The sequence below is a fragment of the Lethenteron reissneri genome, chromosome 68 (genome assembly GCF_015708825.2).
Source record: "Lethenteron reissneri isolate LAM-NWPU_2019-01 chromosome 68, ASM1570882v1, whole genome shotgun sequence".
Lineage (NCBI taxonomy): Eukaryota > Metazoa > Chordata > Hyperoartia > Petromyzontiformes > Petromyzontidae > Lethenteron > Lethenteron reissneri.
This window is the reverse complement of record NC_083846.1, coordinates 317,466-340,918: the sequence shown is the minus strand read 5'-3', so window position 1 is coordinate 340,918 and position 23,453 is coordinate 317,466. Positions and strand designations below refer to the sequence as shown.

The following is a 23,453-nucleotide window of genomic DNA, read 5'->3' as shown; positions in this document are numbered from 1 at the left end:
GTGGGGGTTAGGAAGTGGGAGGGTGTAACACAAGACCCCTCCAAATGCTCTTGTGGCCTTAGAACTCCTCCGATTAGTACGTTTGGCTACATACGGTGCGAAAAAAGTTCAACACACACGTACACACGTGTACAGGTGTGCACGGAGCCTGCTAAGGATTTCATGGCAGTATATAGGGTAAACAACTTGTAGGTTGGAAATAGGAGGTAGTGATGGGTCGGACACGTGGTGTGCAGGGTGGAGGAGGTAGTGATGGTGGGACACGTGGTGTGCAGGGTGGAGGAGGTAGTGATGGGAGGGACACGTGGTGTGCAGGTGGAGGAGGTAGTGATGGGTGGGACACGTGGTGAGCAGGGCGGAGGAGGTAGTGATGAGTGGGACACGTGGTGTGCAGGGCGGAGGAGGAGGTAGTGATGGGAGGGACACGTGGTGTGCAGGGCGGAGGAGGAGGTAGTGATGGGTGGGACACGTGGTGTGCAGGGTGGAGGAGGAGGTAGTGATGGGTGGGACACGTGGTGTGCAGGGTGGAGGAGGAGGTAGTGATGGGTGGGACACGTGGTGTGCAGGGTGGAGGAGGAGGTAGTGATGGTGGGACACGTGGTGTGCAGGGTGGAGGAGGAGGTAGTGATGGGTGGGACACGTGGTGTGCAGGGCGGAGGAGGAGGTAGTGATGGGTGGGACACGTGGTGTGCAGGGCGGAGGAGGAGGTAGTGATGGGTGGGACGCGTGGTGTGCAGGGTGTCACGCGTGCCACTGCGGCTTCACCCCAACCTTGCGGCGCGCCCGGCCCCGCTGCGTGTCCGCCGGTGATGTCGCGGCAATCCCAACGCCGCCACGGCGTTCGGGGCCTTTCTCTTTGTCGGCTTGAGATTTTGGGGTTTTTTTCTCTCCGCCCCTCCGACTCTGGCCGAGCGTCAGCGTCGCTCGCGGAGATCCACCGCCCCCTGGTGGCTCCCCGAGCCGGGGCACTCTGGAACAGGGGTCGGCAACCTACGGCTCCGGAGTCGCATGTGGCTCTTTATGGGCTGCTTCTTGACGATATGTACGTATGTACATAGATGCATTGCGGCTCTTGAAATACTGAATTTTGTACCGAATTGGAAAGAAATGGCTCTTCTTGTTATTTTGGTTGCCGACCCCTGCTCTAGAAGGAATCTTTTTCATTTCGCTCGACTCTTTCACCTGAATAGCACCCTGGTGAGGGCCCCCACTGAGCTACGTAATGTCGCTCCTGTTTGCGGAAGCGACCTGTCTGTCGCAAACGATAGCGCGACGGAAGGTGCGGCTCGTCGTCGTCGTCGTCTGGATATTTATGGCAGCGGCCAAATGACTCCTACAGGCGTGGTGACGTCCATTCTTAAATGTGGAGGGGGGGGTGGCGGGGGAAAAGCGGAGGACCCGGAGAAAAATCCACGTGACCACTGGGAGAGAGCGAGACACCGCGAAAAAATACAGCAGGCGTCAGGGTCGGTAATGAACCCACGACGTTCTGTATACCAGGCGAGGTAGTTAACATATCCTAGGCACCGCGGTGATGATGATGAGAGAGAGCGAGACACGCAAGCTCCAAATAGACAGCAGCAGGCGTCGTCAGGGTTGGGATCGAACCCACGACCTCCTGTACACCAGGCTGCATCATCAGCAAGAGCTACTTATCCGAGTCTCACTCGATCATTTTAATTTGCAAATGCGGCCGGGCATGGCGCTGGCCAGCACCCACCCAGCTCCTTCCCTCGTGTGCCGCCGTGTGCCGGCCTTCGTAGGCGCCGCCACTCGCTACTGACGGGCTTCTTGGGGTGGTCGGTGTGTGGTGTGTGTGTTGTGGTGTGGTGTGTGTGGTGTGGTGTGTGTGGTGTGGTGTGTGTGGTGTGGTGTGTGTGGTGTGGTGTGTGTGGTGTGTGATGGCGGTGGTGGTGCAGGTTCAACCAGGAGCGCATGAGGATGAGTCCGTCGCCGGCGCCGGGAGCGGCGAGCATCTACTCGGAGAGCCACTCACCAGCTTCCAACCGCAGCCGCACGCCCAACGACTCGAGCACACTGGACAGAGGTACGGCGGAGGCCTCGCGCGTGTTACATGCGTGTTACACGCGTGTCACACGCGTGTCATTCACACGAGACTCGCACGGCGCTCTTGCCAACACGTGGAGACGTTCAGAATCATCAGGCGCGGGTAATTAGTGGGGGTGTGTAATCTGTGTCTCTGTGCGCGTGTGTCTCTGTGTGTGCGTGTCTCTGTGTGTGCGTGTCTCTGTGCGTGCGTGTCTCTGTGCGTGCGTGTCTCTGTGTGTGTGCGTGTATCTGTGCGTGCGTGTGTCTGTGCGTGCGTGTCTCTGTGCGTGCGTGTCTCTGTGCGTGCGCGTCTCTGTGCGTGCGTGTCTCTGTGCGTGCGTGTGTATCTGTGTGTGTGTCTCTGTGTGCGCGTGTCTCTGTGTGTGCGTGTCTCTGTGTGCGTGTCTCTGTGTGTGCGTGTGTATCTGTGTGTGTGTCTCTGTGTGCGTGTGTATCTGTGCGTGTGTATCTGTGTGCGCGTGTCTCTGTGGGTGCGTGTGTATCTGTGTGTGCGTGTCTCTGTGCGCGTGTCTCTGCGTGCGTGTCTCTGTGTGTGCGTGTGTATCTGTGCGCGTGTCTCTGTGCGCGTTACCGTGTCGCTGCTCAGATTCGGACCGCTTCAGCGTCTACTCGCAGGATTCTGATGAGACTCCGGAGATGATGGCCAAGAGGGTGGACAGAGATGTGGTGAGGCCCCAGTACACGCACACCGCACACCACACCACACCGCACACACCACACCACACCACACACACACCACACACACACATACACCACCACACACCCACATACACCACCACACACACACAAACACCACACACACACACCACACCACACACCACACGCACCACACACACACCACACACACTCACCACACCACGCACTCCACTCACCCTCCCCACGTGGTCAACCCCCCCTCCCCCGTCTCCACCGAACGTTCGCAGCAAATCCTGAACCACCTGCTGGACGATATTGAGCTGTTCGTGGCGCGCCTGCAGAAGTCTGCCGAGGCCTACGGGGAGCTGAGCAAGCGCAAGAAGGAGAAGAAGGGGAAGCGGAAGGGCGGTGAGCAACGGTCGCGGTGCCGGGCGACGCGCCGTGTGACGGAGCTCCGTGCCGTGTGACGGAGCTCCGTGCCACTCTGCTACCCATGTGACGGAGCTCTGTGTTGTGTGACGTGGTGTGTGACGGAGCTCCGTGCCGTGTGACGGAGCTCCATGCTGTGTGACGTGGCTTGTGACGGAGCTCCGTGCCGTGCGACGGAGCGCCATGCTGTGTGACGCGGCTTGTGACGGAGCTCCGTGCCGTGCGACGGAGCTCCATGCTGTGTGACGCGGCGTGTGACGGAGCTCTGTGCTGTGCCCTTCGCCAGAGGGGGTGCTCACGCTGCGCTCCAAGCCACCACCTCCAGGAGAGTTCCGGGAAATCCTGCAGAAGTTCAAATACTGCTTCAATCTCCTGGTGCGTGCACTCCCCCATTCAGCTACCCACTCAGCTACCCACACTCACCCACCCGGCGACCCACACTCACCCACCCGGCGACCCACACTCACCCACTCAGCTACCCACACTCACCCACTCAGCTACCCACACTCACCCACTCAGCTACCCACACTCACCCACTCAGCTACCCACACTCCCCCACTCAGCTACCCACCCAGCTACCCACACTCACCCACCCGGCGACCCACACTCACCCACTCAGCTACCCACCCAGCTACCCACACTCACCCACCCGGCTACCCACACTCACCCACTCAGCTACCCACCCAGCTACCCACACTCACCCACCCAGCTACCCACACTCACCCACTCAGCTACCCACCCAGCTACCCACACTCACCCACCCAGCTACCCACACTCACCCACTCAGCTACCCACCCAGCTACCCACACTCACCCACCCGGCTACCCACACTCACCCACCCGGCTACCCACACTCACCCACTCGGCTACCCACATTCACCCACTCAGCTACCCACACTCACCCACCCAGCTACCCACACTCACCCACTCAGCTACCCACACTCACCCACTCAGCTACCCACCCGGCTACCCACACTCACCCACCCAGCTACCCACACTCACCCACTCAGCTACCCACCCAGCTACCCACACTCACCCACCCAGCTACCCACACTCACCCACTCAGCTACCCACTTTCACCCACTCAGCTACCCACACGTAGCTGAGTGCGCTGACTGGATGTGCCTCGTTTTGCGTTGTGCAGGCGCGGCTCAAAGGCCACATCCAGAACCCCGACTCCATTGAGCTCGTCCACTTCCTGTTCACGCCCCTGGAGATGGTGGGTGGACGGCTCCCTTGGGGGCGGCGGAGGGGGGGGTGCGAGTCTGAGTGTGTGGGTTGAGTGCGAGGTGAGTGCGGTGTAGTGAGGTGAGTGCAGTGTGAGTGTGCGTGCGAGGTGAGGTGAGTGCGTGCGAGGTGAGTGAGCGCGAGGTGAGTGAGCGTGTGTGAGGTGAGTGTGCGTACGTGTGAGTGTGTGAGGTGAGTGTGCGTACGTGTGAGTGTGCGAGGTGAGTGTGCGTGCGAGGTGAGTGTGCGCGCGAGGTGAGTGAGTGTGCGTGCGATGTGAGTGGTGGTTCAGTGGCCTTGGCTCTACGAATACGGAGAGGCGAGTGGCGAGTGGTTGGTGTGGGTGGCGTGGGTGGCGTGGGTGGCGTGGTGAAGTATGGTCAAGCATCAACTCCCCCCCCCCCCGTCCACCTCCGTGGCCGTAGTAACGCGACGTCGAGAGAGGCCTTCATCCAGCAGTGGATTGACGAAGGCCTGGGGATGACTGTTACTTGAATAGAAATGGTTGTCACCTGAGATGTGGTCTGTGTGCGTGTGTCTGTGTGTGTGTCTGTGTGTGTGTGCGTGAAGTGTCTGTATGCGAGCGTCTCTGTGTGTGTGAGTGTATGAGTGTCTGTGTGTGAGTGTGTGTGTATGAGTGTCTGTGTGTGAGTGTCTGTGTGTGAGTGGTGGGTGAGTGGCGGCATAGCGGTTCCGTGCCTGCGGCCATCAACGCCGATGACGATTATCTGAACCGCTCCCGGGCCTCCCCTAGGTCGACTCGGCCTCTAATGAGTACCCGGTGCGGTGCGTAAACCTCGTCGCTGGGGAGACAAAGGCGGCCGGGCGTGGTGCTGGCCACCCACCCCCTCGTGCACCTTGCCGGCCTCCGTAGGCGCCGCTCGCTTAACAGCACTTGCCCCGACAGTCTGTTGAGGCTACACGGGGGATCTTTGTCTGTGCCCGTTCCCAGGTGGTGCAGAGCACGGGGGGACCCGACCTGGCGCGCCTCATCACGAGCCCGCTGCTGACGCGCGACTGCATCGACATGCTGCACGGCTGCCTCACCGCCAAGGAGAGGGAGCTGTGGAAGTCGTGCGGGGACGCGTGGAACAAGTCCAAGTGGGTCGCTCGCCCTCACACGCTCACTCACGCTCACACGCTCACTCACACGCACTCTCTCTCCCAGGCACACGCTCGCTCGCACGCTCTCTCGCTCTCACATGCACTCTCTCTCCCAGGCACACGCTCTCCCTCTCACGCACATGCTCGCTCGCCTTCTCACGCACACGCTCGCTCACATGCGCTCGCTCACACGCTCTCACACGCACACGCTCTCCCTCTCACCCATGCACTCGCTCACTCGCCCTCTCACCCACGCACTCGCTCACGCGCTCGCTCACACGCTCACACGCTCGCTCACACGCACGCTCTCCCTCACCCACGCACTCGCTCACACGCGCTCGCTCACACGCTCAAGCACGCTGGCGTGCACGCTCTCATCACTCTCCCACGCACACACTCGCTCACACAAGCACACGCACCTGCTCGCACACGCACGTACGCGGACGCATGCAACGCGCGCGCATGCACACGCGCAGCCACGGGTGATTTATACCCCTGGACAGACGAGCAAATCGCTCTCTGCCCGCGTGCCCTCCGCGTGCCGCACGTCTCACCGGTCGCCCCGTGCTGCCCTCTCCACGTGCCCCCCCCCACCAGGGCGGAGTGGCCCAGGGACCAGCACGTGCCGCCCTACGTGCCGCGCTTCCGCAGCGGCTGGGAGCCGCCGCTGCTGGACGTGCCGGTGCGCGAGCGCGAGCGGGAGCGCGCCCGCGAGCACGTGGCGGAGCTCGCCGACGGCAGGGGGGGGGCGCCCCCCGCCCACCACTACAACGAGCCCCCCTGGATGCACAGCGAGGTCGGTCGGTCGCTCGCTCGGGGGTTCCATCCCCACACCGGGGCGAGTGGAGGGGGGGTGCCTGTTGTGCGGGTGCATGTGTGCGTGTGTTTAGAGGTGTGTGTGTGTAGAGGTGTGTAGAGGTGTGTAGAGGTGTGTGCGTGTGTGGAGTCGGTCCAGTGTGTTCACTCGGCCCTGTTCTACAGAGTGTGGGGAGTGTTCATCGTAGAGTTAGTCTGAGTGAATGATTGATTGTCAGTCTGAGTGTTAGTGCGAGTGACTAAGTGTCAGTCTGAATGAGTGTTGGTGCGAGCGAGTATCAGTCTGAGTGTCAGTGAGCGAGTAGAATTTGCGCGTTCATCTCTCTCCCCGTGGTGGTGGCGTGGATCTTTTCCGGGGTTCCTCTCCGCGTTTGTAAACAACGCTCATTCTCAAACCTCTCTGGCCGCTGCTCTAAATCCCCCACGTGTCATGAGCCACTACGATGACGACGAGCTCATCTCCCGCGTGTGAACAAACACATTCATAGGTGGTTACCGTCTCTGGCAATAACACTTGAGGTGTGATGATGTTCAAACACCAAATAGATTCCATTTGTAAAGTTCGCCTTTAGGCCTTAAAGCAGGCTGCCTCAGTTTAAACACCAATGCCCATATATTATAATGATAACTACGAGAGCCGTGTGTGTGTGTGTGCATGTTCACCACAAGTACTGACTGTGTGGTGGTTAATGCAGTCACTTGATTCGATGCTAAACGTTCCCATTTGGTGTTTGAACACCTGAACACAACTCCTCTTGTTTCCAGAAAGCGTGAACACTTATTATTTTAGTGTCATTTCTTTCTTAATATTTCTCTACCCACGTTACTTTACCGAAAGAACCAAAGAGTATGGATCCCTGCAGTCACGAAAACTTCAAATCTAGATTTTTTGATCCTGGAATAAAAAGGTTCCATTTGTAATCTGCACGTGTGGCCGGATTGGCCTCCGGATCTGAACCGGTGGTATCCCAGCGTTGGGGGTGGGGGGGGGGGGGGTGGGGACCGGCTTCACCGCGGTAAATAAAACGGCACATCTCCTCTAGTTGGGTTGGCGCCCCTGAGACTCGGAGCACTTTAGGTAATTGCCTGCGCCCGCTCGCTTAGCGCGGAGCCCCGGGAAGGCGGGAGCCGTCATGTTTCCCGCAAGCGCCGTGCACAGCCGCGGAGAAGTGCGGCGCATCCACCGGGGAGCTCCAGAGTCTGCCAAACCGATCGCCGTGAATTCTGTCAAAGAGCTTTGGCGGAATGGAGGAGACGAGCATGATTGAGGATGATTGATGATGATTGAGGATGATGATGATGATGAGGGGAGGAGGGAATTCCAAGGAGTGGAGCAGAGAGAGATGTGGTTGTGACCTGCAGCATATTGAGTGGGTGGGTGGCTGAGTGAGTGGGTGGCTGAGTGGGTTGGTGGCTGGGTGGCTGAGTGGGTTGGTGGGTGGATGGCTGAGTGGGTGGGTTGGTGGCTGGGTGGCTGAGTGGGTTGGTGGGTGGGTGGTGGCTGGGTGGCTGAGTGGGTTGGTGGGTGGATGGCTGAGTGGGTGGGTTGGTGGGTGGGTGGCTGAGTGGGTGGCTGAGTGGGTGGGTTGGTGGGTGGGTGGCTGAGTGGGTTGGTGGGTGGGTTGGTGGGTGGCTGAGTGGGTGGGTTGTTGGGTGGGTGGCTGAGTGGGTGGGTGGCTGAGTGGGTGGGTTGGTGGGTGGCTGAGTGGGTTGGTGGGTGGTTGGTGGGTGGGTGGCTGAGTGGGTTGGTGGGTGGGTTGGTGGGTGGGTGGCTGAGTGGGTTGGTGGGTGGTGGCTGAGTGGGTTGGTGGGTGGGTGGCTGAGTGGGTTGGTGGGTGGGTGGCTGAGTGGGTTGGTGGGTGGGTGGCTGAGTGGGTGGGTTGGTGGGTGGCTGAGTGGGTTGGTGGGTGGTTTGGTGGGTGGGTGGCTGAGTGGGTTGGTGGGTGGGTTGGTGGTGGGTGGCTGAGTGGGTTGGTGGGTGGGTTGGTGGGTGGGTTGGTGGGTGGGTTGGTGGGTGGGTGGCTGAGTGGGTTGGTGGGTGGGTGGCTGAGTGGGTTGGTGGGTAGCTGAGTGGGTTGGTGGGTTGGTGGGTGGGTGGCTGAGTGGGTTGGTGGGTAAGTGGCTGAGTGTCGTTGTACCTCTGCCCCGCAGCCCGACGGTGCGGCCCACCTCCCCAACAACGGCTACGTCGCCTTCGGACAGCCGGACCCCTACCATCACGGCCTGCTGCCTCCCGGCGACCGGTGACCCACGACCCCCCCCCACGTCTCTCTCACCACCCCCCCCCCACGTCTCTCACTCACCACCCCCCCCCCACGTCTCTCTCACCCCCCCCCCACGTCTCTCTCACCACCCCCCCCCACGTCTCTCTCACACCCCCCCCCCACGTCTCTCACTCACCACCCCCCCCCCACGTCTCTCTCACCCCCCCCCACGTCTCTCTCACCACCCCCCCCCCACGTCTCTCTCACCACCCCCCCCACGTCTCTCTCACCCCCCCCACGTCTCTCTCACCACCCCCCCACGTCTCTCTCACCCCCCCCCCCACGTCTCTCTCACCCCCCCCCCCCCCACGTCTCTCTCACCCCCCCCCCACGTCTCTCTCACCCCCCCCCCCAGTCTCTCTCACCCCCCCCCCACGTCTCTCTCACCCCCCCCCCACGTCTCTCTCACCCCCCCCCAGTCTCTCTCACCCCCCTCCCCACGTCTCTCTCACCCCCCCCCCCACGTCTCTCTCACCCCCCCCCCCACGTCTCTCTCACCACCCCCCCCCCCACGTCTCTCTCACCACCCCCCCCCCACGTCTCTCTCACCCCCCCCACGTCTCTCACCCCCCCCCACGTCTCTCTCACCCCCCCCCCCACGTCTCTCTCACCCCCCCACGTCTCTCTCACCCCCCCCCCAGTCTCTCTCACCCCCCCCCACGTCTCTCTCACCCCCCCCCACGTCTCTCTCACCCCCCCCCCCACGTCTCTCTCACCCCCCCCAGTCTCTCACCCCCCCCCCCACGTCTCTCTCACCCCCCCCCCCCCACGTCTCTCTCACCCCCCCCCCCACGTCTCTCTCACCCCCCCCCAGTCTCTCTCACCCCCCCCCCCCCACGTCTCTCTCACCCCCCCCCCCCCACGTCTCTCACCCCCCCCCCACGTCTCTCTCTCACCACCCCCCCCCCCACGTCTCTCTCACCCCCCCCCACGTCCTCTCTCACCACCCCCCCCCCACGTCTCTCTCACCCCCCCCCACGTCTCTCTCACCCCCCCCACGTCTCTCTCACCCCCCCCCCACGTCTCTCTCACCCCCCCCACGTCTCTCTAACCCCCCCCCCCACGTCTCTCTCGACCCCCCCCCACGTCTCTCTCACCCCCCCCCCCAGTCTCTCTCACCCCCCCCCCCCACGTCTCTCTCACCCCCCCCCCCACGTCTCTCACCCCCCCCACGTCTCTCTCACCCCCCCCCACGTCTCTCTCACCCCCCCCCCCACGTCTCTCTCTCACCACCCCCCCCCACGTCTCTCTCACCCCCCCCCAGTCTCTCTCACCCCCCCCCCCCCACGTCTCTCTCACCCCCCCCCCCCCACGTCTCTCACCCCCCCCCCACGTCTCTCTCTCACCACCCCCCCCCCACGTCTCTCTCACCCCCCCCCACGTCTCTCTCACCACCCCCCCCCCACGTCTCTCTCACCCCCCCCCACGTCTCTCTCACCCCCCCCCACGTCTCTCTCACCCCCCCCCCACGTCTCTCTCACCCCCCCACGTCTCTCTAACCCCCCCCCCCCACGTCTCTCTCGACCCCCCCCCCACGTCTCTCTCACCCCCCCCCCCCAGTCTCTCTCACCCCCCCCCCCACGTCTCTCTCACCCCCCCCCCCACGTCTCTCACCCCCCCCACGTCTCTCTCACCCCCCCCCCACGTCTCTCTCACCCCCCCCCCCCACGTCTCTCTCTCACCACCCCCCCCCCCACGTCTCTCTCACCCCCCCCCCACGTCTCTCTCACCACCCCCCCCCACGTCTCTCTCACCACCCCCCCCACGTCTCTCTCACCCCCCCCGCACGTCTCTCTCACCCCCCCCCCACGTCTCTCTCACCCCCCCCCCCACGTCTCTCTCACCACCCCCCCACGTCTCTCTCACCACCCCCCCCCACGTCTCTCTCACCACCCCCCCCACGTCTCTCTCACCCCCCCCCACGTCTCTCTCACCCCCCCCACGTCTCTCTCACCACCCCCCCACGTCTCTCTCTAACCACCCCCCCCCCGTGTCGCCTGCAGGGGCTTTGACGGCTCTGCCGCCCCCCCGCCGCGCTCCCCGCTGGGCCCCCAGACGGCCATCGTGCGCTACGACTTCATGGCGAGGAACAGCAACGAGCTGGCGGTGCGCAAGGACGACCTCGTGGAGGTGAAGCGACGACGACACGCGACACGGGGGGGGGGGGTGAGACGTGGGGGCGGGGGAGACGTGGGGGGGGGGAGGCGTGGGGGGGAGAGACGTGGGGTGGTGGGGGAGAGATGTGGGGGGGGGGGGGAGAGAGACGTGGGGGGTGGTGAGAGAGAGACGTGGGGGGGGGGAGAGGGCACTCGGATTAGAGTGCTAATCCGAGTGCTCGTGGCGAGCGAGTCGTGAGTGAGTTCGTGAGCAGAGTTTGCGTGTTTCTCTCCCCATGGTGGTCTCGTGGACTTTTCTGCTGCAGTTTCTGCTTCTGCTGCAGCTGGAGAAGCTGCAGCAGCAGCAGTAGCTGCAGCTGCAGCTACTGCTGCTGCAGCAGCAGTAGCTGCAGCTACTGCTGCTGCTGCAGCTTGGTGCTGATCGCTCCCCGCTCCGTGCCAACAACGGCGCCCACCGCCCCAGCGGCGCTCGCTCCCCGCGTCCCGCTCGGCTCGCGTTCTCCGGGCAAGTCCGTCGGTTTAACCGCCCCCCTCCCTCACGCCCGCCCGCAGGTGATCGAGAACAGCAAGCAGTGGTGGAAGGTGCGCAGCGTGACGGGGCACGAGGGCTACGTGCCTAACAACATCCTGGACCTGCTCAAGGGCGGCGGCGACGGCATCGGCGGCGGCGGCGGCGTTGGCCTGCACGACGAGCCGCTGTACAGCCGAGCCCTGCAGGTGAACCTTGCGCCGTGCTCGCCTCGGAGGGGGGGGGGGGGGGGTTCTCATCATTGAGCCCTCATGGTTCGCTAACTTCGGGCTCATCAGTGAGCCTACGGCTTGCCTACTCGGGGTCTCATCGGTGAGCCCCCAAGGCTCACTAACCTCAGGGTCTCACAGTTGACCTACTCGCGGTCTCACGAGTGATAGGAATGCAGAATTTCCATTCACCACGCGTGGTAACGTGTCCCCTCTCCTGTCGCGTGGTAACGTGTCCCGTCACGTGGTAACGTGGTAACGTCTTCCGTCGCGTGGTAACATGTCCCATCTCCCGTCACGTGTCAATGTGTCCCGTCTCCCGTCGCTAGCTCTATATGCCCAAGGAGGAGTTGCAGCGCTACAAGGTAACGTCCTCGTCGTCATCGTCGTCATTGGCGCGTTAACCGCGGCGCTTGCTGTGGTTTGTTTTGAACACTGACGTCCAAGCCGCAGTAGAAATGTTTTCGAGTACATGTGTCAATGTGTATCAGTGTTACACTTGCTGTGTTTGCCCCCCCGGTGTGACACAGCAACGACGCGGCCACAGCAGTGTGCGTCGTAGGAAAGCCCTCCACCGCCCGACCGTCGCGAGCGGTGGGGGGGGGGGGGGGGGTAAGAAGAGCTTGGCGGCTTTTCGTATTTACCGTGAGCTCTCGCAGAAGAGATTATAATTCTGAACGAAACATTTTTTATGTCCTATATAACCTGCGAAGAAGCCTCGAGGCACGATTTTGTTGTTGGCGGCGGTCGGATGAGGTGCCGGGCTTGATTCTTTTGAAGCGGCGCCAATGCGACGGGGCCCCCCGGGAGAGTGGGAATGTTAATCTCTTCATATCGTTGTACAGCTGTATTATTCATGATGGCAGAGCTTACGCAAGCACCAATGTGGCCTGGTCGTTGCTGTACGTGGCCTAACCGCCGTAGATCAATTGTGCATCTTGAAATCGGCTACAAAAGCCTACGTAATACTACTACTTCTTACTACTTACTACTTGCTACTAACCATTACTACTGCTACCAACTATTACTACTTACTAATTAATACTTACTGCTATTACTACTTGCTACTAACCATTACGACTTGCCACGAGTGTGTGCTGTGTTGTTGCCGTTTCATTCGTGTGCACGTTGAGAGGTCTCCGGTTTAACCGTTACCGGTGGCTCCGTCTTTCCCCTCTTGAGTCGACAACGGGATGTCGCTGAGAGTGGCCTCACGGTGGCTATGAGACGTTAACTACCTCGCCCGGTAGGCAGGAGGTCGTGGGTTCGATCCCGGCTCTAGCGACGCCTGCCGCTGTACATTTGGAGTCTGCGTGTCTCTCTCCCCGTGGTCACTGCGTGGATTTGTCTCCGGGTCCTCCGGTCTTTCCCTCCACGTCTAGAAACATGTGGTGAGAGTATTTTGGCTGCTGCTGTAAATTCCCACGTGATGACGATGAAGAGCCGCCACTTGGTTGAGCTGTCGGTTGTGGCCAGGTGGTTTGTGACAAGAGCCACACAGTCTCTCTCTCACGAGGCAGGGGCCCATGGAGCTGAGTGCGATATTGGGTGAGCGAGTGGGTGGGTGGACTAGTGGTTGGGTGGGTGGGTGGACTAGTGGTTGGGTGGGTGGACTAGTGGTTGGGTGGGTGGACTAGTGGTTGGGTGGGCTAGTGGTTGGGTGGGTGGGCTAGTGGTTGGGTGGGTGGGCTAGTGGTTGGGTGGGTGGACTAGTGGTTGGGTGGGTGGGCTAGTGGTTGGGTGGGTGGACTAGTGGTTGGGTGGGCTAGTGGTTGGGTGGGTGGGCTAGTGGTTGGTGGGTGGACTAGTGGTTGGGTGGGTGGGTGGGCTAGTGGTTGGTGGGTGGGTGGGTGGACTAGTGGTTGGGTGGGTGGGTGGACTAGTGGTTGGGTGGGTGGGTGGGTGGACTAGTGGTTGGGTGGGGTGGGTGGGTGGACTAGTGGTTGGGTGGGTGGGTGGTGACTAGTGGTTGGGTGGGTGGTGGGTGGACTAGTGGTTGGGTGGGTGGGGGGGTGGACCTAGTGGTTGGGTGGGTGGGTGGGTGGACTAGTGGTTGGGTGGGTGGGTGGGTGGACTAGTGTTGGGTGGGTTGGGGTGGGTGGAACTAAGTGGTTGGGTGGGTGGGTGGGGTGACTAGTGGTTGGGTGGGTGGGTGGGTGGACTAGATGGTTGGTGGGTGTGGGTGGGTGGGGGGACTATTGGTTGGGTGGGTGGGTGGACTAGTGGTGGACTAGTGGTGGGTGGGTGGGTGGACTAGTGGGTGGGTGGTTTTTGGTGGGTGTGGTGGGTGGGTGGACTAGTGGTGGGTGGGTGGGTGGGTGGGTGGGACTAGTGGTGGGGGGGTGGGGGGGGTGGTGGTGGGTGGACTAGTGGTTGGGTGGGTGGGTGGGGGGTGGACTAGTGGTGGGTGGGTGGGTGGGTGGGTTGACTAGTGGTTTGGTGGGTGGGTGGGTGGGTGGACTAGTGGTTGGGGGTGGGTGGGTGGGTGGGTGGACTAGTGGTTGGGTGGGTGGGTGGGTGGACTAGTGGTTGGGTGGGTGGGTGGACTAGTGGTTGGGTGGGTGGGTGGGTGGACTAGTGGTTGGGTGGGTGGGTGGGTGGGTGGACTAGTGGTTGGGTGGGTGGGTGGGTGGGTGGACTAGTGGTTGGGTGGGTGGGTGGGTGGGTGGACTAGTGGTTGGGGGGTGGGTGGGGGGGTGGACTAGTGGTTGGGTGGGTGGGTGGGTGGGTGGACTAGTGGTTGGGTGGGTGGGTGGGTGGACTAGTGGTTGGGTGGTGGGTGGGTGGGTGGACTAGTGGGTGGGTGGGTGGGTGGACTAGTGGTTGGGTGGGTGGGTGGGTGGACTAGTGGTTGGGTGGGGGGTGGGTGGACTAGTGGTTGGGTGGGTGGGTGGGTGGGTGGACTAGTTGGGTGGGTGGGTGGGGGTGGGACTAGTGGTTGGGTGGGGGGTGGGTGGGTGGACTAGTGGTGGGTGGGTGGGTGGGTGGTGGTGGTGGGTGGGTGGTGGTGACTAGGGTGGGGGTGGGTGGTGGGTGGACTAGTGGTTGGGTGGGTGGGTGGGTGGGGACTAGTGGTTGGGTGGGTGGGTGGGTGGACTAGTGGTTGGGTGGGTGGGTGGGTTGGTGGGTGGGGACTAGTGGTTGGGTGGGTGGGTGGGTGGGTGGACTAGTGGTTGGGTGGGTGGGTGGGGTGGACTAGTGGTTGGGTGGTGGTGGGTGGGTGGGGACTAGTGGTTGGTGGGTGGGTGGGTGGACTAGTGGTTGGGTGGGTGGGTGGGTGGGTGGACTAGTGGGTGGGTGGGTGGGTGGACTAGTGGTTGGGTGGGTGGGTGGGTGGGTGGACTAGTGGTTGGGTGGGTGGGTGGGTGGACTAGTGGGTTGGGGGGGGTGGTGGGTGGACTAGTGGTGGGTGGGTGGGTGACTAGTGGTTGGGTGGGTGGGTGGGTGGGTGGACTAGTGGTTGGTGGGTGGGTGGGTGGGTGGACTAGTGGTTGGGTGGGTGGGTGGGTGGACTATGGTTGGGTGGGTGGGTGGGTGGGACTAGTGGTTGGGTGGGTGGGTGGGGTGGACTAGTGGTTGGGTGGGTGGGTGGGGTGGGTGGACTAGTGGTTGGGTGGGTGGGTGGGTGGGTGGAACTAGTGTTGGTGGGTGGGTGGGTGGTGACTAGTGGTTGGGTGGGGGTGGGTGGGGTGGACTAGTGGTTTGGGTGGGTGGGTTGGGTGGACTAGTGGTTGGGGGGTGGGTGTGGGTGACTAGTGGTTGGGTGGGTGGGTGGGTGGGTGGGTGGGGTGGACTAGTGGTTGGGTGGGTGGGTGGGTGGGTGGACCTAGTGGTTGGGTGGGTGGTGGGTGGTTGGACTAGTGGTTGGGTGGGTGGGTGGGTGGGTGGACTAGTGGGTGGGTGGGTGGGTGACTAGTGGTTGGGTGGGTGGGTGGGGGTGACTAGTGGTGGGGGGGTGGTGGTGTGGGTGGACTAGTGGTTGGGTGGGTGGGTGGGTGGGTGGACATAGTGGTTGGGTGGGTGGTGGGTGGACTAGTGGTTGGGTGGGTGGGTGGGTGGGTGGACTAGTGGTTGGTGGGTGGGTGGGTGGACTAGGGTTGGTGGGTGGCGTGGGTGGGTGGACTAGTGGTGGGTGGGGGGTGGGTGGGACTAGTGGTTGGGTGGTGGGTGGGTGGGTGGACTAGTGGTTGGTGTGGGTGGGTGGGTGGACTAGGGTTGGGTGGGTGGGTGGGTGGGTGGACTAGTGGTTGGGGGGTGGGTGGGTGGTGGACTAGTGGTTGGGTGGGTGGGTGGGTGGACTGTGGTTGGTGGCTAGTGGTTGGGTGGGTGGGTGGGTGGACTAGTGGTTGGGTGGGTGGGTGGGTGGGTGGACTAGTGGTTGGGTGGGTGGGTGGTGGGTGGACTAGTGGTTGGGTGGTTGGGTGGGTGGCGTGGACTAGTGGTGGGTGGGTGGGTGGGTGGACTAGTGGTTGGGTGGGTGGGTGGGTGGGGGGACTAGTGGTTGGGTGGGTGGGTGGGTGGGTTGGATAGTGGTTGGGTGGGTGGGGGTGGGTGGACTAGTGGTTGGGTGGGTGGGTGGGTGGGTGGACTAGTGGTTGGGTGGGTGGGTGGGTGGACTAGTGGTTGGGTGGGGTGGGTGGGTGGGGGACTAGTGGTGGGTGGGTGGGTGGGTGGGTGGACTAGTGGTTGGGTGGGTGGGTGGGTGGGTGGACTAGTGGTTGGGTGGGTGGGGGGGTGGGTGGACTAGTGGTTGGGTGGGTGGGTGGGTGGACTAGTGGTTGGGTGGGTGGGTGGGTGGGTGGACTAGTGGTTGGGTGGGTGGGTGGTGGACTAGTGGTTGGGTGGGTGGGTGGGTGGACTAGTGGTTGGGTGGGTGGGTGGGGTGGGTGGACTAGTGGTTGGGTGGGGGGTGGGTGGGTGGACTAGTGGTGGGTGGGTGGGTGGGTGGGTGGATAGTGGTTGGGTGGGGTGGGTGGACTAGTGGTTGGGGGGTGGGTGGGTGGGTGGACTAGTGGTTGGGGGGTGGGTGGGTGGGTGGACTAGTGGTTGGGTGGGTGGGTGGGTGGGTGGATAGTGGTTGGGTGGGTGGGTGGGTGGGTGGACTAGTGGTTGGGTGGGTGGGTGGGTGGGTGGACTAGTGGTTGGGTGGGGTGGGTGGGTGGACTAGTGGTTGGGTGGGTGGGTGGGTGGGTGGACTAGTGGTTGGGTGGGTGGGTGGGGGGTGGACTAGTGGTTGGGTGGGTGGGTGGGTGGGTGGACTAGGGGTGGGTGGGTGGGTGGGTGGAGTGGGTGGGTGGGTGGGTGGGTGGACTAGTGGTTGGGGGGTGGGTGGGTGGACTAGTGGTTGGGTGGGTGGGTGGGTGGGTGGACTAGTGGTTGGGGGTGGGTGGGTGGGGGGGTTGGGTGGGGGGTGGGTGGGTGGTGGACTAGTGGTTGGGTGGGTGGGTGGGTGGGTGGACTAGTGGTTGGGGGGGTGGGTGGGTGGACTAGTGGTTGGGTGGGTGGGTGGGTGGGTGTGGACTAGTGGTTGGGTGGGGGTGGGTGGGTGGGGGGGGGTGGGGGACTAGTGGTTGGGTGGGTGGGTGGGTGGGTGGGTGGACTAGTGGTGGGTGGGTGGGTGGGTGGGTGGGTGGACTAGTGGTTGGGTGGGTGGCCTAGTGGTGGGTGGGGGTGGGTGGGTGGTGGACTAGTGGTTGGGTGGGTGGTGGGTGGGTGGACTAGTGGTTGGGTGGGTGGGTGGGTGGGTGGACTAGGGTTGGGTGGTGGGTGGGTGGGTGGAATAGTGGTTGGGTGGGTGGGTGGGTGGGTGGGTGGACTAGTGGTTGGGTGGGTGGGTGGGTGGATCAGTGGTTGGGTGGGTGGGTGGGTGGGTGGACTAGTGGTTGGCGTGGGTGGGTGGACTAGTGGTTGGGTGGGTGGGTGGGTGGGTGGACTAGTGGTTGGGTGGGTGGGTGGGTGGACTAGTGGTTGGTGTGGGTGGGTGGGTGGGTGGACTAGTGGTTGGGTGGGTGGGTGGGTGGGTGGACTAGTGGTGGGTGGGTGGGTGGGTGGGTGGACTAGTGGTTGGGTGGGTGGGTGGGTGGTGGACTGTGGTTGGGTGGGGGTGGGTGGGTGGACTAGTGGTTGGGTGGGTGGTGGGTGGGTTGGGGTGGGACTAGTGGTTGGGTGGGTGGGTGGGTGGTGGACTTAGTGGTTGGTGTGGGTGGGTGAGGTGGGTGGACTAGTGGTTGGGTGGGAGTTGGGGTGGGGGACTACGTGGTTGGGTGGGTGGTGGGTTGTGGACTAGGGCTTGGGTGGCGTGGGTGGGTGGGTGTGGACTCGTGGTTGGGTGGGTGGGTGGGTGGGTGGACTAGTGCGCTGGGTGGGTGGGTGGGGTGGGTGGATAGTGGTTGGGTGAGTGGTGGGTGGGTGGGTGGACTAGTGGTTGGGTGGGGTGGGGTGGGTGGGTGGACTAGTGGTTGGGTGGAGGGTGGGCTGTGGGTGGGTGGGAACTAGTGGTTGGGTGGTGGGTGGTGGGTGGACTAGTGGTTGGGTGGGTGGGTGGGGTGGGTGGACTAGTGGTTGGGTGGGTGGGTGGGTGAATAGTGGTTGGGTGGGTGGGTGTTGTGGACGGGACTAGTGGTTGGGTGGGTGGGTGGGTGGACTAGTGGACGGCCTCGTGTTGGGTGGGGGGTGGTTGGACTCGTGGTTGGGTGGGTGGGTGGGTGGGTGGGTGGATAGTGGTTGGGTGGGTGGTGGTGGGTGGTGGTGGTGGGTGGGGGATATTGTTGGGTGGGTGGGTGGACTAGTGGTTGGGGGGGTGGGTGGGTGGGTGGACTAGTGGTTGGGGGGTGGGTGGGTGGGTGGACTAGTGGTTGGGTGGGTGGGTGGGTGGGTGGACTAGTGGTTGGGTGGGGGGTGGGTGGACTAGTGGTTGGGTGGGTGGGTGGGTGGGTGGGTGGGTGGGTGGGTGGACTAGTGGTTGGTGGGTGGGTGGGTGGGTGGACTAGTGGTTGGGTGGGTGGGTGGGTGGGTGGACTAGTGGTTGGGTGGGGGGGGGTGGGTGGACTAGTGGTTGGGGGTGTGGGGGGGGTGGGGACTAGTGGTTGGGTGGGTGGGTGGACTAGTGGTTGGGTGGGTGGGTGGACTAGTGGTTGGGGGGTGGACTAGTGGTTGGGTGGGTGGGCGGGCGGACTAGTGGTGGGTGGGTGGGCGGGCGGACTAGTGGTTGGGTGGGGGGCGGGCGGACTAGTGGTTGGGTGGGTGGGCGGGCGGACTAGTGGTTGGGTGGGGGCGGGACGGATAGTGGTGGGTGGCGTGGGCGGGCGGAATAGTGGTTGGGTGGGTGGGAGGGCGGACTAGTGGTTGGGTGGGTGGCGCGGGGCGGACTAGTGGTTGTGGTGGGTGGCGGCGGACTAGTGGTTGGGTGGGGTGGGAGGGCGGAGGACTAGGGTTTGGGTGGAGTGGTGCGGGCGGACTAGTGGGTTGGGTGGGTGGGCGGGAAGGACTAGTGGTTGGGTGGGTGGGCGGAGGGCCGGACCTAGTGGTTGGGTGGGTGGGCGGGCGGACTACGTGGTTGGGTGGGTGGGGCGGGGCGGACTAGTGGTTGGGTGGGTGGCGGGCGGGACTAGTGGTGGGTGGGTGGGGGCGGGCGGGACTAGTGGTGGGTGGGTGGGCGGGCGGACTAGTGTTGGTTGGGTGGGCGGGCGGACTATGGTGGGTGGGTGGGCGGGCCGGACTAGTGGTTGGGTGGGTGGGCGTGGTTGGGGGGCGGGCGGACTAGTGGTTGGGTGGGTGGGCGGGCGGACAGTGGTTGGGTGGGTGGGCGGGAGGACTAGGGTTGGGTGGGTGGGCGGGCGGACTAGTGGTTGGGTGGGTGGGCGGGCGGACCTAGTGTTGGGTGGGTGGGCGGGCGGACTAGTGGTTGGGTGGGTGGGCGGGCGGACTAGTGGTTGGGTGGGTGGGCGGGCGGACTAGTGGTTGGGTGGGTGGGCGGGCGGACTAGTGGTTGGGTGGGTGGGCGGGCTAGTGGTTGGGTGGGTGGGCTAGTGGGCGGGCTAGTGGTTGGGTGGGTGGGCTAGTGGGTGGCCTAGTGGTTGGGTGGGTGGGCTAGTGGGTGGCCTAGTGGTTGGGTGGGCGTGCATCCGTGACCTGCGGTGTGTGTGGGTGGTAGCTCAGCCTGGCAGGGTCCGCCCGCTAAAGCGTACCGACTAAGCTCCGTCCTTTCCCAGCCACGCAACGCTGGCGGAGCGCCGTGGGGTGCAGCGTTCAGGGAGCAGCCCCTGCAATTGCTTCCCCGTTGGCACTGCTGGTGGAAGGGGGAGGGCCCACTGCGCAAGGGGCGAGCGCACTCTTGAATTTGCCGTGCGCGTGCTGTGTGCATGTACGTTTGAACTTCTTCCGCACCGTACGTAGCCAACCGCGCTAATCGGAGGTGCGTCGTAACGCAACGCCTCGTGGTGTGCGTCCGCTCTGTCCATTTCACCCCCCCCCCCCCCCCGTGTGATTTTGCCGGAGCCAGCGGTTGGTGGGAGAACTGTCGGAGGTAAAACTTTGCCGAGTTTGTCATCTTGCTCGAGATTGCCGTGGCGACCGCTCGCGTTGGGGGAGAAGGGGAGGGGGTGTTTGTCGTGTGTGCAGCGAGTCTCACCTGGGGAGGGGGTGGAGCTGGTGATAGCTGGCGACCGTTGCCGCTGAATCTGCCCCAGTGGATCGTGGCCTTGAGAGTGGCCACAGCGGCTTGCGCAGCTCCCTGGTCGTGTTGTGTTCTTGTGTTGGTTTGTGTTGTTGTGTTGTTGTGTTGGTTTGTGTTGTTGTTGTGTTGTTGCATGGTGTGTTGTGTTTATTTGCCTGGGCAGTCCGTGGGCCACCCATGGGCCGTAGTCGAGGAGATGATTCCCGCTGCCTTGCTGCTCGCGCGAGTGTGTGAGTGTGTGCGTGTGTGTGTGAGGTGTGCGAGCGTGTGTGTGCGCGTCTGTGTGTGTGCTTGTGTGGTCGCTCAAACGCAACGCGACGTTGTGTTTGTGTGTCAGGCGCGTTACCCTGACCCTAACTGGTCTCGCGCTCGTGTGCGTGCCTGGACGTTTGCATGGTGTGTCGCGTGTGCGTGCGTGTGCGCCCGTGTGTATGTGTGTGTGTGTGCGTGCATGCGTGTGCGTGTGTATGTGCGTGCGTGTGTGTGTGTGCGCCCGTGCGTGCGTGTGTATGTGCGTGCGTGTATAGAAACAGCGCACGGACAGTAGCAGCCACTACCCGGGCCCAGCGTCCCCAGGCCTCCCGTTGCCGCCCAACGGCCTCCAGCGGCAGGGCAGCGTGGACTCGGCGAACGCCGCGGGGCCCGAACCGCCACGCGGCAACAACAACAACAACCAGCGAGACCCGGCCTCGCAGCATGGCGAGTGTGGGGTGGGGGGGCGGCGGTTGTGGCACTACAGCAGCGGCGGTAGTGTTGGTGGTGGCACAGCAGTTGGTGGTGGTGTTGGCACGGCGGTTGGTGGTGGTGGTGGCACGGCGGTGGTGGTGGTGTTGGCACGGCGGTTGGTGGTGGTGGCACAGCGGTTGGTGGTGGTGTTGGCGCGGCGGTGGTGGTGGCACAGGTGTTGGCCAGTCACCCACTAAATTAAAAACGAGATCCCTCATTACCCGGGAAGTGGTCGGGACTAAGCAGCCAACTCCCAGTTGACGCCACTCACTTTGCGATGGCGCCCACGTCGTTACCACCGCACGGTCGTGAGAAGTCCGCCCGCTGCGTTGCTGTGCGTGCGCAGTGCAAGAAGAGCTGCTGAAGCGGCTGACCGGGCAGAACGTGAACAAGCGAAACTTCATGATCCCGCGCAGCAAGGGCACCGCCGTGGTGCTGAGCTTCGACTCGTCGCCAGACGACGTCAAGTCGTGGCTCGTGGCCAAGGGATTCAACAACCTGTGAGTCGCGATTTCAAGCTTTCGTGACTGCAGGGATTCATCTTCTTGGTTCTTTCGGTAAAGTCACGTAGAAGGGAAATAATAAAGTAATAAAAATAAAACATAATAAAATACAATTCTCACGACGTTTCGGCCACGACGCAAGCGGCCGTCCTCAGGTGAAGAACAGGTCTGTCGGAAAGACAGCGTCTGAATGACGCTGTCTTTCCGACAGCGGCGGCGGCGGTGGCGGTGGTGGTGGCGGCTCGACTGCGGTTGCGATATCGGCCGGGGCGGCTGGGCTTGACGAGATCGTCGCTCTAATAAATGAAGTAGAATAGTCGACTTGTCAATGCAGCCGCAGCCGTCCGCACGGGCAGCCAGTCGCTCTCGGAGCGAGGGAGGAGATGGCTCAGAGAGAGAGGGAGGCGCGAAAGAAGTTCAGCACATACACACAACAACAACAACCGCCATTCGCCACTAAGTGGCGGTGACGTCACCATGACGCTTGTGCCAGGCCATGTGCACCTTGAGGCCAGGTGAAGTGTCGAACGCCCGCTGGCAGGAGGTCACGGGGCAGACCCAGCAGGTGCCACGGGTCGACTGACCGAGATGACCAAGATGACTGCACACACTCGCACATACACACACAAACACGCGCACACTTGCGTGTGTTCGGGGTCTCATAGGCAGTTTGTTTGTGTTGAGCCACAAGCTGCTGAAATGTGTGTACGAGCACAATGTCGCGCAGCTGATGGGATGTGTAGAGATAATCTATGTTTGGAGGGAAGGAGCCATATTCCAGCTCCTTCGTCTTGTGTTGCTTGCGTACTCATGTACCCTCTCTCTCTCGTGTACTCTCTCGTGTACTCTCTCTCTCTCGTGTACCCTCTCGTGTACCCTCTCTCTCGTGTACCCTCTCTCTCTCGTGTACTCTCTCTCGTGTACTCTCTCTCGTGTACCCTCTCTCTCGTGTACTCTCCCTCTCTCGTGTACCCTCTCTCTCTCTCGTGTACTCTCCCTCTCTCGTGTACCCTCTCTCGTGTACCCTCTATCTCTCTCGTGTACCCTCTCTCGTGTACCCTCTATCTCTCTCGTGTATCCTCTATCTCTCTCGTGTACCCTCTCTCTCTCGTGTACCCTCTCTCTCTCGTGTACTCTCTCGTGTACCCTCTCTCTCGTGTACCCTCTCTCTCTCGTGTACTCTCTCTCGTGTACCCTCTATCTCTCTCGTGTACCCTCTCTCGTGTACTCCCTCTCTCTCGTGTACTCTCCCGCGTACTCTCCCGCGTACTCGCCGCACGGCGCTGTAACGTGGCTGTGGCGGTGACGGTGTTGTTGTTGTTCAGGACCGTGGACAGCCTGGGGGTTCTGACCGGGGCTCAGATCTTCTCCCTCAACAAGGAGGAGCTGAAGGCCGTTTGTCCGGACGAGGGGGCCAGGGTCTACAGCCAGATCACTGTGCAGAAGAGTGCCCTCGAGGTACGCACGCACACACACAGATAAAGATCCCCCCCCACCCACCCCCGTGTAGCCTTCACAGGCTGTCGGGGCAAGTGCTGTTCACGAGCCGCAGCAGTGATGAAAGCTACCGGCACTGTGGCACGCGAGGGGGGGGGGGGGGGGTGGCCAGCAACCACGCCCAGACACCTTTGTCTCCCCAGTGGCGATGCTCGCTACACACTGCGCCGGGTACTCATTTGAGGCTGAGTCGACCTAGGGGTGGCGGTAGTGTGTAGCTAACCGCTACAAAGACAAAGACCCCCCGTATAGCCTTAACAGTCTATTGGGGCAAGTGCTGTTAGCGAGCACCTACGAAGGCCGGCATGGCAGACGAGGGGGTTGGTGGCCAGCACCACGCACGGCCGCCTTTGTCTCCCCCAGTGGCGATGTTTACACACCACACCAGGTACTTATTTGAGGCCGAGTCGACCTAGGGGAAGCCCAGGACCGGTTCAAATAATCGTCACCGGTGTTGGCCGTGAGCGGGAATTGAACTCGGGTCGCCGGGTTTATAGCGCAGCGCAGCGCTAACCGCTACACCGCCGCTCCCCACATAGACACACACACACACAGACACTCAGAGACACACACACAGGCACACACACACCTAGAAACACACAGGCACACAAACACACAGGCACACACACACACGAGCCTCTGAGAAAGCTTCA

The 23,453-nt window shown here is 62.8% G+C and overlaps 1 protein-coding gene across 1 annotated transcript in view; it reads left to right on the top strand.

Moving 5' to 3' along the window:
* LOC133360288 (epidermal growth factor receptor kinase substrate 8-like) overlaps nucleotides 1–23,453 on the top strand; it is a 91,011-nt gene that overhangs the window by 63,567 nt on the left and 3,991 nt on the right. Inside the window, exons 16-28 of the mRNA XM_061578931.1 lie at nucleotides 1,920–2,047; nucleotides 2,657–2,736; nucleotides 2,994–3,114; nucleotides 3,422–3,510; nucleotides 4,279–4,353; nucleotides 5,314–5,462; nucleotides 6,063–6,261; nucleotides 8,433–8,524; nucleotides 10,549–10,675; nucleotides 11,215–11,379; nucleotides 20,602–20,773; nucleotides 21,147–21,300; nucleotides 22,629–22,761. Coding sequence (XP_061434915.1) covers nucleotides 1,920–2,047; nucleotides 2,657–2,736; nucleotides 2,994–3,114; nucleotides 3,422–3,510; nucleotides 4,279–4,353; nucleotides 5,314–5,462; nucleotides 6,063–6,261; nucleotides 8,433–8,524; nucleotides 10,549–10,675; nucleotides 11,215–11,379; nucleotides 20,602–20,773; nucleotides 21,147–21,300; nucleotides 22,629–22,761 — 1,684 coding nt within the window. The remainder of the gene's footprint in view (nucleotides 1–1,919; nucleotides 2,048–2,656; nucleotides 2,737–2,993; nucleotides 3,115–3,421; nucleotides 3,511–4,278; nucleotides 4,354–5,313; nucleotides 5,463–6,062; nucleotides 6,262–8,432; nucleotides 8,525–10,548; nucleotides 10,676–11,214; nucleotides 11,380–20,601; nucleotides 20,774–21,146; nucleotides 21,301–22,628; nucleotides 22,762–23,453) is intronic.